The following is a 13,416-nucleotide window of genomic DNA, read 5'->3' as shown; positions in this document are numbered from 1 at the left end:
CCAAAAATGTTTGTTTTTGAAATCTCCTCAGCAAACGCCTTTTATTTTATTACTTCTTGATCCCTGAATGACTTTGTGTTGATCCAGGACATGGCTCACACATAACGATGCAATGATTGCCGCTTTCCCTCTTGTATTAGGCCTCGTAAAAACTGACTGCTGCTAGCTGAGATTTTAATTTTTCCACTTTCCACTTTTCCGTAACTCACTATTAGCGAGAAAGTCCACATCATACGTTTTGTGTGCAGTTTTGAAATATTGTTCTATATTTCCCTTTTTTGCGTAGACGTTTGCATTGCAGATTTGAATGCGATGGTACAAAAAAAATAATAATCATGCTCCCGTTCCTAGTGGCAACGGTAAATGTTCGGTCTCTTTGCTTAATCATTTTCGCTCAAACACTGTCAAAACTGCCAAATAGGCAATCAAACTTCTCAAACTGCTGGCGACTCTGTCACCGCCAGTCTGTTTTCTGTTTCGCTGCACTATGCACTGTAGGGAATGTGGGGTTCGTGCGGCAATAACCAAGAGAACATTCTTGGGCAGCACACATACACTTCATTTACGGAGCTCCTGTAGCCTTTTTTGCAGTGTCAGCCAGCACTCAGGGAAAAAACTTTTACAACCCATTCGACAAGGGTTAAACACACACAAGGGCACTAAAACGTATGACATTACATGCACAGATCTGAATGCATTTTTAGGCTAAAAGTAAATAGTCAAATAGCCCATTTATTTTTTGCCAAACATTCTTGCGATCGTGATCGACTGGTAGGGCACCCCTGCACTACGGTCTCCCTCACTGACTAAGGCAGCTCTCCTCCCTGTATTTCTCAAGAGGCAGACATCCAGCTCCCCGGCATTCAGCTGATAAAATTACAGCTCCCCTTTTTACTTGTCTTTGTGTGGAGTTCTGCAAGGGTCTGGAACAAACTGCCCTGCAATGATATTGAAGCCAATTCCAAGAGAAAATTCAGGAAATAGCTGTACAAGATCATTGATGCAATAAGCTAGCCTTCATCTCGGTTTAAATCCGATGAGGTCTTATACTGTATGTGCTGTAGGTTTGAGACTGATATTTAGTGACTAATGACTGCAAAGGAAATGTTCTGGCTTCTCTTTTTAATTCAGCACAGTAATGACTTTTTTATAGTGTAATAAACAACTTCAGCGATATTTCAGATAAACAAGTTGTGAGCACCTAAATGAGAAAAATGGGTAGTATTGTACATTTACATTCATGTTTTTTAATTGTACTGTGATCCAACTAAGAGAAAAGGGTTTCAGTAACCAAGGAAATGCAACAAAAAAAAAGCATAAATGCAACATGTACTATTTACATTGAAAAGTAACCTGTTGCCGTGACACATGAGCAAACATTTACCAAAATGGCTGACTCTTTCCCTTTTCATGTCCTCAGATCAAGGGCTGATATATTTGGTGTTTGCAAACTTCCTCCGTATCAGTGTGAAATATTTTGAAACCCTCAAAACAAACACCGTTAAACTGCACGTTTGTTTTCAGTGTTAGATACGTCATTGGCAACCAAAACCAGAACTTTGAGCAATTTTCACACTTTTATTGTTTGATCAGCATCAACTCCTTGTGAGTCTGCAACATCCGATTAACTATCTCTGTTGGAGCAGTACACCATTGGCATGCTGGATTTGTTTTATGACCTAAAAAACTGGTATAAGTAAAATTTAGTTGCAGCACTCTCAACCCCTTGTTAACATTGAGAAGTACACATGATCACAAGTAATTTAGGATTATAGCAATGTCAAAACCAGGCACACATCCATTAAGAGATACAGTTTCTTAATTTTATATGGTATTTTTTATTTTGAAAAACAATACTCAAAATCATTGTACCAAAAATGCATATTTAACATGGTAAGTAAAAATACAGTAACGTACCAAATACAACACATAAAAAAAGGCTCATTCAGCTCAATAATTTCAGGTATCCTTCAGTTAATGAAGTGTCAGCTATATACATACACCTGATTTAATTTTAATAGCTCAATCATGTACTACACTGAACTAATTCGTTTCTTTAACGTTTCTGTAAACATATTTGATAAAGAAATTGTTCTAATTGCAGGCAACAAAGATGATTGAATCACAGTAAGGAGGTGTTACCCTCTTCATTTCATACAGCTTTCAGGTGATCTTCACATTTAAACAATGTCCATCTCAAACAGGATTATAACACGCAGAGACTTGGTATGCAATTAAACCATGAGTTACCAAAAAATCCTTTAACAATGATATTACTCATATTACTTTTTCTTTCAACACTGATATATCTAGTAGATAAAAAAAACTTGATCCTCTGCTTCTCAGCTGTTCTTCTGGATGGCTTTATTTTTTAAAATCTCTTTAAAATATTTGCACATACAGAATTCATATAATAGTATAATTCAGCCAGAACAAATGCCAAACCCTTCCCATTGTCTTTCCAGTGTTGCATACAGCAGGGTGATCTCTTTCAGCTGAATTTGATGTTTAGCCCATTGGCCCAATAAAGTTGCATGTCAAGATGACTTCAATACAAGATACAAGGGAAAATTCATTTTTTTAGTTCAGATTCTTCAGACATCAGGCAGAAAACATTTTTCAGACTTTCTGGTGAAGTTGCAGAGTCACTCTCTTTTGAGCTCCACTTAAATATTTTGTCCCCAGTTTTTCAACTAATTAAGACCCTATAGGAATTATTTGCAAACAGTATACAAGAATGACCCACTAATTATTCATTACATGGGTTACAAAACCAGTTTTTCAAACCACTCATAATAAAAGCATAACCCTTCTGACACATTGCTCAGCTAAACAAAAAACAAATATGGAATTGCTTTAAGAATACTCCATAAATAGCACAGTGTTGCATTTGCTCAAAAACACTGTAATATTTCTGACAAATTTAAGAATGATCATAAAAAATAATATATTTATGATTTTGTGAAAACAAATTAAAACAATCACAGTTAAAGCTCTCAATAAGGGAGGCTAAAGCAGACTTATTTTAACTTGCAATGTAAGTAGAATTTCCCCTTTTTTTCTAAAAACTAAAAAACATTTAAAGCTAGTATATAACTGTTTTGTAACAAACAGGGTATATTACAAATGTACTTATTTTTACAAATGCACATCTGTAGTAAAGCAATTTGTTAAAACACTTGGCTTAAAACAAAACAAAAGCATCATTTTTAAAACAGTTCTGAAAACAAAGCACTCGAAGTCCAGCTTGAGTTCTCATAAGACTGCTATGCGGTAAATTTGATTCAGAAGAATATTTATATTTTAAAATATTTTAAAAGCATAATAATTTTTAATATTTTCACATTCAAGTAAATTAGCCATTCCTGACAGTGATCTGCACTGTTTAATACTAAAAATCGCTGTGAATAAACATACTCAGACTCTTCCTTCATTATTTCATTAAGTTAACACATCAGTTAATGTTTGTAATTCCCTTTTAAAATAAGATAACATTTGTCGCAATACTCTAAATGTAACGCTGTATCTCATGTCAGTTATGTTAGAAATACATAGAATTAAGGTTTCTGTCACTCCAGATCTACCATGAGTTACAAATTAATCAGTTAGACAAGGGGGTAATGTATGTTATTGACTACAACATAATTCAGAATTCCAAGCTCTGATATTAATTTTAAATGAATATAAAGCTCAGATATCTCAAGTTCTTTCCAAATGTTCTAAAAAAACTTAAACTGCAGAAGCTGAATTCTCTGCTATGAAAAATTCTGATGCCGTGATCTAACAGTTACTACAATATCATTTTTTGTTTGATATACATGACATCCTTGCTCTCAAAATTTTCCTCAAAGACTTTCCTGCTGATTGACTTCATAAACCTGAGTTTGCTCCCCAAAGACGCTAATATCTGTTTCTCTGTCTTACATCAGGAAGAGCGGGCGTGGTCCTTTGTGTCCCATAGTGAGCTTGAAATTCCTTTCCACCGGCAGTTTTGTAACTTCCATCCACTTGTCACTCAAACTTGGTTCAGGAAAAACATTTTATTCCAGTGTCTTCCTTGTGCTGTCTCTTGGTTAATGGTGGAAAATTCTCAGGGAACCTCAGCTAAGTCAGTGCTTGATGCTTTGGGAAGAAAATTACATGTCTGGGAGCTGCCAGCCTCTATGCTAAGGGCGTCTCATTTGGTTCCACGAGGTGGTTGTGGGGCTGTAATTCCATGGAAACGCCCATATCGCTGGTGTACCTGGAGCACTTCCGGCTTTCCTTGAACATCTTGAGGCGTATCATGAGGTGGATCTTGAATTTCCGCGTAGCAAAGCAGTAGACAATGGGATCGAGAAGGCAGTTGAGACCCATGAGGCAGAGGGTGATTTGGTGGGCATCGTTCAAGCTCTGTTTTACATCCTGCGATGTCTTCCAAAGATTCAGGATGGCCAAAGTCCAGGGGCCTTGGATAATGTGGTGGGGGACGAAGCAGATGATGAAGACTCCCAGCACGGCGCACACCATCCACAGGGCTCGCTGCTTGACCCCTGTCTTCCGGCTGTTCTGCTGTGGCACCGGCTGGGATAAGAGTGTCCGGATGATAAGGAGGTTGCAAATAATAACCAGAAGGAAAATGAAGAAAAACAAGGCAACGATCAGGAAATGAATTGTGGCCACCTTCTTATTTGCTTCATAGTCTGTCTCATTGTAGCCCTCGTAGCAACGGTAATTACCTTCGTCAGTCTTGTGGACATGTGTGTCGAACAAATAAGGACCAGCACAGCACAGATTTAAGACCCATATGATCCCGGAAACTATGATGCCTCGTTTCCGCTGGTCTGAGCTGGCAGCCTCCAGAGGCCTTGTTACGGCCCGGTAGCGATTGAAGCTGATGACCGCCAAGAAAGCAATGGAACAGTAGGTGTTGATAAAGAACATGGTGCCTGAAAGGGTGCACAGGAACTCCGGAAATATCCAGTTGCCATTTTTATGGTAATATACAATCCAGAGTGGGAGAGCAGCCACAAACAGCAAGTCCGCCACGACAAGGTTAATCATATAGATCTTGATCTCATTCATCCCCCTGGATTGGTGCATTTTATTGAAAACCCAAAGCACATAGGAGTTGCATATCACTCCCATAAAAAACACCAGGCTGTAGAAGATCGGGAAGAGAGTGTACCTGAAACCCGAGTCCACCGGATTTGAAAAATTGGTGGACATGTTTCCTGAAGAAATGTTCTCCTTCGCTGCTGGTTCCTGAATAAAATAACACACACAATTTTAAATATAGGAAATGAGCAACAGAAAGAACACAACGAGCAAAAGCTACACTGAAAATGCTCCTCTTCCCTTGTTCAACTGAACTTTACATTCTGTGCCAATCTGAAAAAGCACAAGTACAAAGTGATGCAACCAAGGAAATGCTTCATGTGGCGTAACTGCAAGTCACAGCACATAATGTTCACTAAATATGCTCTCACTAAAGCACCCTTCACAATTTCAGTTTATTGCACATTTTTTTCTTTCATTTAAGTTTAATAATTAGACAAGTGAGTAAAAAAGACTAAGCTCACTGTAGGATGTTTCAAGCACAAATGTCCCCTACAAGCTTACAAACCCTCTCCTTTGCTCTAATGAGACAGAGAGCATTTAAATTAATGCTCAGGCAGAGGAGGTTTGCGCAAATTAGCCTAAGGCCAATCATGAGAAGGGATCTGTAATAAAGGAATTGCCCCATGAGTCATCAACAATTCAAAGAAATGCAAAGCTTTTCTCTAAGAACTGGACTGGTCACCCACCCAGAAAGAACAAAAGGTGATTTCTCCAGAAGATTGCCCAAACACATATAATTAAAACCACAGCGTATCTACAGCCCTCTGGATCTCTTTTCTTTCCTCTGAGAAAAAAAAAGGACAGAACATCACCTGTTGAAATGACAATTCTGTAAACACAATGTAAATTTAAATGTCATTAGGACAGCAGCATCACTATCTTCTAACCTGCACACTTAAAATCGCAGAAGCTAAGCAAGACAGGGCAGATCAGGACCTGGGATGAAAGCCTGGGTCCTGCAGTAAGTGGTGTTGGTGAACCAATAGGTGGCGCTCTTGCCTGTAAACCAGAATTCCCAAGCTTATGGCCCAGTATGGTCACAGGGGAAACTGGTCTTTAGAAGAAAATATCCTTCAGATGAGACATCAAACTGAGGTCCTGAATAACTGGTGATTAAATATCTCATAGCACTGTCAGTAAGAATGGAGATATTAACCTCAGTGTTTTGGTTAAATTCTCCTTTTGGCTTGGATAATTTGCCCAATGTAAAGTTCCTCTTTAATGTAATTACTGGGCAATTTCTCAATCCTGTGCATGTTCTGCTGTGTAGTGGGGTTGCTGGCACAGAATGGGTGCTGGGTGTCACCTAGTTGGGAGCTGCATTTCAGTGTTGGATTTTGGAAGTTTACCCCCTCAAATGTGGAAAGAGATTTGCAAGCCTTTGGGATAAAAACATCTTCATAATGCAATTTAATCTTGCACTAATCTTGTGCATTAAGAAACTTGGCTCCATTCTATACTGGTACTTGCTAAGAAGCTAATGAAGTAAACTTAGCAAAGTACAAACTAGTCAAAAGTTACATACAATCCCAAAACAGTAAATATACTTCGATATACTTACAGTATTTAATAACCTACCAAGTTAAGTCATAAATTAATTCATAGCAATAATGGAAAATGATAAGCAATACTTTACAAAAGTGAAAGCCCCAAAGCTGTTAAAGATAATACAGGCTTCTGCAGAGCTTTCTGATAACATCTGAACAGCATAAAATGTCTTTGAAGATTATTTAAAGATTTACTGAGCGCTACCAATGAGAAAGCAATCTTGAGACTTACCTGCAAGTTTATCTGCAGATCAACAGCCAGGCTGCATATTTAACAGAAATTCTTATGTATACATCACAAGAAAGTGGTCTCAATTCTGTTTTGTTACAGCTATAGCTCCTGCTATATCGTCTATGTTTAGCATTATTTAGTACCTACCCATTTTCAAATTTATTGATTCTACCTGACACTGCTAAACATTATCCAAATGTATAATGTCAAATGCAGAATATAAGCATTAAAAAAATTAAAATTGATAGGCAGAATTCCCAGTGTGAGTATCCTTCAAATGAACAGCATGATGTGGTCCTCCTGAACCTAGTCTTGATTTATTGAGAAAAACAAATTTGCTCTTCACAGCTACCTGTCCAGATCTTTTTCCAGCAACACAAACAAGCTACAGTGTAAAGAAATAACTGAACTTCTACATTGTCTTCCAGTCTTCGATTCTTATTAACATTTTCCCTGGCATGGTGTATGGAACAACATGTTACTAAATTTCAGACCTCAAGGGTTTAATTTTTAAGATTTTTTAAATAAAGTGACACAGCGATAGTGAAGCACAAAACAAATAATTTTTCGCTTTCATGCCCATTTAATTGCCTTGAAATATACTCACCATGTAAAAGAAATAAGCTTCCTTAAAGAAAGAGCTCTGCTTCTATTCCTTGTTTTCTCTTGCTTGGATGGGGCACCTAGTGATGATCGAGCAAAACAAAGTCTCTGGAGTTTGTCTTCCTTGATCCATCGTGTCGTATCAACGTATGGCAAATGTGAACTTTGCGCAGCTGAAAGGAGTATCTCACAGTGTGATTCATTTCCTGGCTCCGTTTCAAAAGAACACAGAACACGCTACGTCTGTGGTCCACTCTTTTTTTGGTATTTAAATTTCTGTAGTGGAGCAACTGATCTGTAAGACAGGAATTCACATGAATCTGCCAATTAAATATGATGTCCAAACTAAGAAATCTGCAAAGGAAATTCTGCAAACTAGAAGTGCTTTTAACGATACGCAATAGTAAAGAAGAACAAATTATTTCAAAAACAACGATACAGCCTATTTATAGTTGTTTTTTTTAAAAAAACCACATGTACAACACACACAATAGATAGTACTGTGTTCTTACCTCCATTAATCCTTGGTTCATTCTTTCCAGCCCACGCTTGTTTTTCAGGGAGTCTGACAAGGTTTGAGACAGCACAGCTAAACCTCATCCAGGGCCTGTTCTGACAAGCCTCAAAGGAGGTGAAGACTGGAAAGGATGAGCGTTGAATTTCTTGAAGATGGCAGTCATGTTTGTGAGACCAGGGTTCCCTGCCCCCACTTCACAGGCAAGTAGTACCTCAAAGGGGAAGGCTAAAAGCCCCACAATAATTGCATTCAAAACAGTACTGGTAAATAATTACAAATAGAACTTTAAAATCCTCTAGATCGTTGCAAGAGCTGTCCTGACTGAAATTAAGTCAGTCCCTGGGAAGATTGTCTGTTTGTTTCCAGAATGTACACTGTAGCTGCCTTTAAACAAAAAAAACAGGCACAGCCAGGAGGTTACAGCTACTACTTTCTACCCTTTTCGTGTTTAATATTTAGAAATGTTCCAACTTGAATGTAAACAAAGATTTATGACACACCGGTTTGTATTTTTTTAAACTTTCTTCTGATGTATCCTGTTACTGTAAAGATTATCCACCGCAACGTATACCGTACATTTGCTCACTGTTATCTCTGTCTTGGTGCTACAGGGGGAGAGTGTTACAGGGAAGTAAACTAGCACTTGGTCACCATCATTTCACTGAGAAACCATCTGCAGCTGACTGTGGACTGAGACCCCCACCACACAAGATCTTCTTTTGCCTTCTTATTTCCTCTCATTCTTTTAAGAAAGATATTTTACTAAGCCACCCCCACATTACTAGGCATGACAATAGCTTCTACCCTAGCAGTGCACACGGTGAACAGCTAACTGCTGTAATGCTTCAGAATTCAATGCTCCTCTGCACTCTGCATTTTATTTGGCTTCAACATATCAATTGTCCTGTGTGTGTACTGTTCTGTACTACACATTGTGTGTTTTTGTGCTATGTAGTGAATTATGGTTGGGTGTGACTGTTATTATTTATTATTTCCTGTTTTGTAATGTACAGTGCACATTGTGTGTTGTTGTCTACTGAACCATGCATTTCCCAAAAGAATGGCATGAATAAGAATCCCAATGCACACATACTGTACATATGGCAAATAGACTCCTTTCTCATTAGAGAAATATATTGTTCTGGAATCGGTCCAGAGAAGAGCACTCAGTCATATTCTGGGGCCTAAGGGAATGGTCTTAGCTGACAGACTGAAGGAACTTAACTGAGTCATGAACAGAGAAAACAACATTCAAAATGCTTATATCAGAATGAACACTGAAACACAAACCAGGTGGCACAAGGAGCACTACATGGAAGTGCATTTGAATCCAAGAAGGCACAGAAGGCACATCTTTACCCAAAAGGTTGTGGGAGCATAGAACAAGCTAGCCAGCCATGATATCCATCTTTCAAGAAATGGGTAGATGATATCATTGGGTTCGGTTACCTACTAACTACAAGACAGATCTAGACTGTCCAAATGGCCTCCTCTCGTTTGTAACCTTTCTGACACTGTGAAAGTTTCAAAGGAGTCTTGAAAGATACTTGGACAATAAAATTGATGGGGCAAAAACACTCTTCTCCTGCCTGAAGATGTCCTTATGTTCCTAAGCACACCTGTGATTTTCTCACACAGCATTAGTCTACGTTTCCTTCAATGTGTTGTTGTGGAACGGACCAAGGTGTAGTCTAGCCTAAACCCCCATCAGTTAATAATTTCTGCTAGACACAATGTAACTGCTATTTCCAGGTGTAAGGAGTTGGCACTTATGAGAAAGGGTTTTATCCTAACCACACCTTCCTACCTCTATAAATTCTGTATTTGCAAATAAAAGTTTAATGTGTAACTTCAATGCAATTTACATGTCTGCTGTGCAGGGCAGTAATCTCCTTTTAGATGAACTTTGGTTTTAAACTACAGAAAAACCCCCTCTATTTCTCAAATTAAAAATCATAAACTTGGTCAGAGTAAAACAGCTGTCTATGAAAAAGGTTTTCCAGCTGACTCCTGAAGCAGAGCAATGCACAAAATGAGAAGAAATCAAAGTACAATGAGAATGTATAGAATTTAAATCGAGGCAAATCGTGAAATGCATTAGCAAGATTTCCACAGAATATTGTCCATACTTTCATTTGTTGAACTGCTGCTTTGCTGTCAGTTCAGGAAGGAGTAACCAGGTAATTACTTGGGCTTCAAGAAATACACGCCTCAGACAGGGTGAGCTGATTACGAGGGGACTTCATAGAATGAAAATTGCAAAACATAATATCAAAACAAGGAACAGGTGACACAAAAAAAAATATGGAAAGGGCATTTTAGGAGAAGCATCAAACTGACATTGGCAACTGAGGCCTGAGAGAGCTGCAACGCTTATTTGACTGTGCAGGAGCACATGACAGCATTATCAACGATGCCAAACGTGATATAAAAGAGCTCATTTATTGAACAGTGGTAACTGAGACCTAAGAGAACTGCAACGCTTATTTGACCGTGACTGTGTAGGACCACGTGACCACATTATCAGTAATGCTAAACACGCCATAAAAGAGCTCATTTATTCTAGTTATAAGGAGAAATTCCAAATCACAGGGAAAGTCCAGGTTCACAGGTCACAGAGGAAGGAAGTTCCTCTGTTTCCTGTTTTTAGCTAAGTAAGGTCCTCATGGCAAACCACTGAAGAATGATCACATCACTTGAATCAATAAATTCTTATTTCTATATTTCTAATTCAGGAATATAGAATGTCTTAATCAAAAGAATGTTACGTTCTAAATTAACAGGTGTTTTGCAAATGTTGGTCATTAACCAAATCTATGTGAGTGTGTGGACTCATGTGACAAAATATTAGGAACTCCCTATGAGACTCTTAGTGGCAGGCAATGCATGTTTAGCTTCCATCTCCTTTCTGGAGTAAGAAAAACGCAAAGCCTCAATTGAGGAAGCTGGAGAACATACAGGTCAACCCTTCATTCCACAACCCCTGGCATCAGAGCCTCAGCTGATGTTGATCCTACTAGGACTAGGATGCAGTGACACGTCATGCTGAATCTCTGCTGCTGTTTGCACAGGATCAACAAAGTATATGGTTTGTGTAAGTATTTTGGTCAGTGCAGGAATATATACTGTATACATGGATACTTGCTTTGTGTTTCAAAGTATTACATGTATACAATGTCTTCACTGTTGCCATCACTTTCAACAGTCGCTCATCCAATTCAGGGTCACGTGGCCTGAAGCCTTGGGATACATCGTTGATGGGACGCCAGTCTATCGCAGGGCACACAGCGACACAGACATGCACACACTCACACCAGGGCCAGTTTAACAGAAGCTCATTTACCTGCCAGTATGCCTTTGGACATGCAGACTCCACACAGATAGCACCCCTGGAATTGACCCCAGGGCCCTAGCACTGCAAGGCAGCAATGCTCACCGCTGCACCATAGTGCTGCCCAAAAGACAGAGGTGGGATTTGAACCTGTGCTCCTGTAAGCATTTTTGCTTACAAGACAGTGATTTAGACCATCGAGCTCTCTCAGCTCCATATGTATACACATATAGTATAAACACATACATACAGACATATGTATGCACATAAGTTTGGAAACTGTATGCCAAAACCACACACTCCTTGGAAAGAGGAACCCGACCAAAGCAAGGCAAAACATGAATGGCGTACATTTGTTCTGAACAGGAAATTCTCAGCAGCTTCAAGGTGTAACAGAACAGGCTGTCTTCTCAAATCTCCTCTCAGAAAAGCAGGGTGTGTACACTCCTACAAGTCTGTTTTCACAGAAGCACATCACAAGGGAAACGAAAGAAATCTCCTCGCAAAGCAGTCTTCATTTCAGAAGCCAAACATTCAAGTAAAACAGTTCAACATAATCTGCATTATAAAACATTATTTGTAGAGGGGGAATGAGCAAAACAATTTTTGTTGGGAGATATAAATGGATCTGGCTTTGACCTTTCTCTGTCTATCCTAAAGGATTTTATTCAACTACAATTTTAAAAATTCAAACAAAAATTGTCATATCCTCTATCACAGTATGGCAGGACCAACAATGACCGAAAAACATTCCAACCTTACCAGGTAAAAGGAGTCACCTAAGATCACTTTTCTGGGGACATTTATATCTTTAAGATTCCTTCTTTTCATCCATCCTGTGTGTGAAAGGTGTATTTGGTGCTTCAACCAACCAAAGTACTTTAATTATTCATGGATTCATAGATCATGTCTGATTGTCACAGGTGAACAAAAGCCTAAAAGGTCATGGTAGAATGGCCCGGGTACAAAATTAACTGTTTTTCTAATGTATTATTCATCTAATGCAGCTACAGGTGTTAACAGCGGTTACAAATTTATTTTATTCAGAGTCCCATCGCCTTGTCTCTTAAAGCCTAGCTGAAAAAGGTGTGTTAATGGATAAAGAACTGTTTTGAAGTCTTTATGGAATTATGTTTCCTTATAGAAAATAGAAAAAAGGTTTGATGATATATGCGTTCCCAGACGTTCTCTTAAAATTCATACTTCTTAACAAAAAAACTAAGCACAGGGGGCTACTGAAGAGGGTTTGTAAAGAGAATAACTACTTTAGTACATACAAATCATTTCAAATAATAGAAATTTAGCGGTACACTAATTTCCTCAACTCACTTCAACCCTTAATAACATAAATAAGAATACAACCCACTATAAAAACAAGATGCATCCAGTTATAAAAGGATTTACAGTAAAGGCATGATTCCTAATAGATAAGATAGATCACTCCTAGGATGACTAACATATAGTCTCCAAGTAATAAGTCCAAATAAGGTCATTACTGAAATAAACGAGTTCTAAAGCTCCTCTTGAGATGACCTGAGGTCGGAGGGCAGAGGTTACTCAAACTAAGCAGGCTACCAAGCAGCAGGGCTTGTGTAGTACATGGACAATTGCACAACTTTTCACAATCAGGTTTTTCTAGAACCCTATGCATGGGTGAGGGGTTCTCAGTGGTTCTTCATGGACAAAGCCACATTTTCACCATGCAAACAGGAGCTCCCAGACACACTGTTGGCGAACCACACAAAAACCCTTTAACCACTTTGAACTCAAAGCATCACAGTCACACCACACACAGGTTCCCAATGCAATCAGCCTAAGAACACACAACCAAGTTCTTTCATCTTGAATTCAAGGCTTTTTTGACAGAAATGACAGAAAAAAGATCATCCTAGGACAGACTGGAAGACAGGCCTGCTGCTTCAGCCTTAGTTTTTTCTCTTGGTGTGAAAAACAGCAGTAGTAGAGGGATTTCGTTTTGAACCTGGAATATTCAAGAAAAGGAGGAATGTGACTCAAAATGACATCAATCGGCTGGATACATTTTGTAAAAATCTCCTGTAATATGAAACAGCACAGCCACTTTATG

The 13,416-nt window shown here is 38.6% G+C and overlaps 1 protein-coding gene across 2 annotated transcripts; it reads right to left on the bottom strand.

Annotated features, from left to right (window-relative positions):
* Nucleotides 1-1,558: 1,558 nt before the first annotated feature.
* On the bottom strand, nt 1,559-9,064 carry ptafr (platelet-activating factor receptor). Of its 2 annotated transcripts, none has more exons than XM_088933328.1 (3): nt 7,995-9,064; nt 7,487-7,777; nt 1,559-5,244 (listed from the first exon to the last, which is right to left on the bottom strand). In XM_088933328.1, exons 2-3 carry the CDS (start codon nt 7,487-7,489, stop codon nt 4,162-4,164), a joined length of 1,086 nt encoding a protein of 361 aa, XP_088789454.1. In that variant the 5' UTR covers nt 7,490-7,777; nt 7,995-9,064; the 3' UTR covers nt 1,559-4,161. The 2 variants fall into 2 exon arrangements, with proteins under 2 accessions (XP_088789454.1, XP_088789455.1); XM_088933329.1 differs by lacking the exon at nt 7,995-9,064 and adding an exon at nt 5,787-5,884 and having other exon boundaries at nt 7,487-7,826.
* Nucleotides 9,065-13,416: the final 4,352 nt, after the last annotated feature.

The sequence above is a fragment of the Atractosteus spatula genome, chromosome 14 (genome assembly GCF_055471065.1).
Source record: "Atractosteus spatula isolate fAtrSpa1 chromosome 14, fAtrSpa1.hap1, whole genome shotgun sequence".
Lineage (NCBI taxonomy): Eukaryota > Metazoa > Chordata > Actinopteri > Semionotiformes > Lepisosteidae > Atractosteus > Atractosteus spatula.
This window is presented reverse-complemented; position numbering and strand designations above follow the sequence as displayed.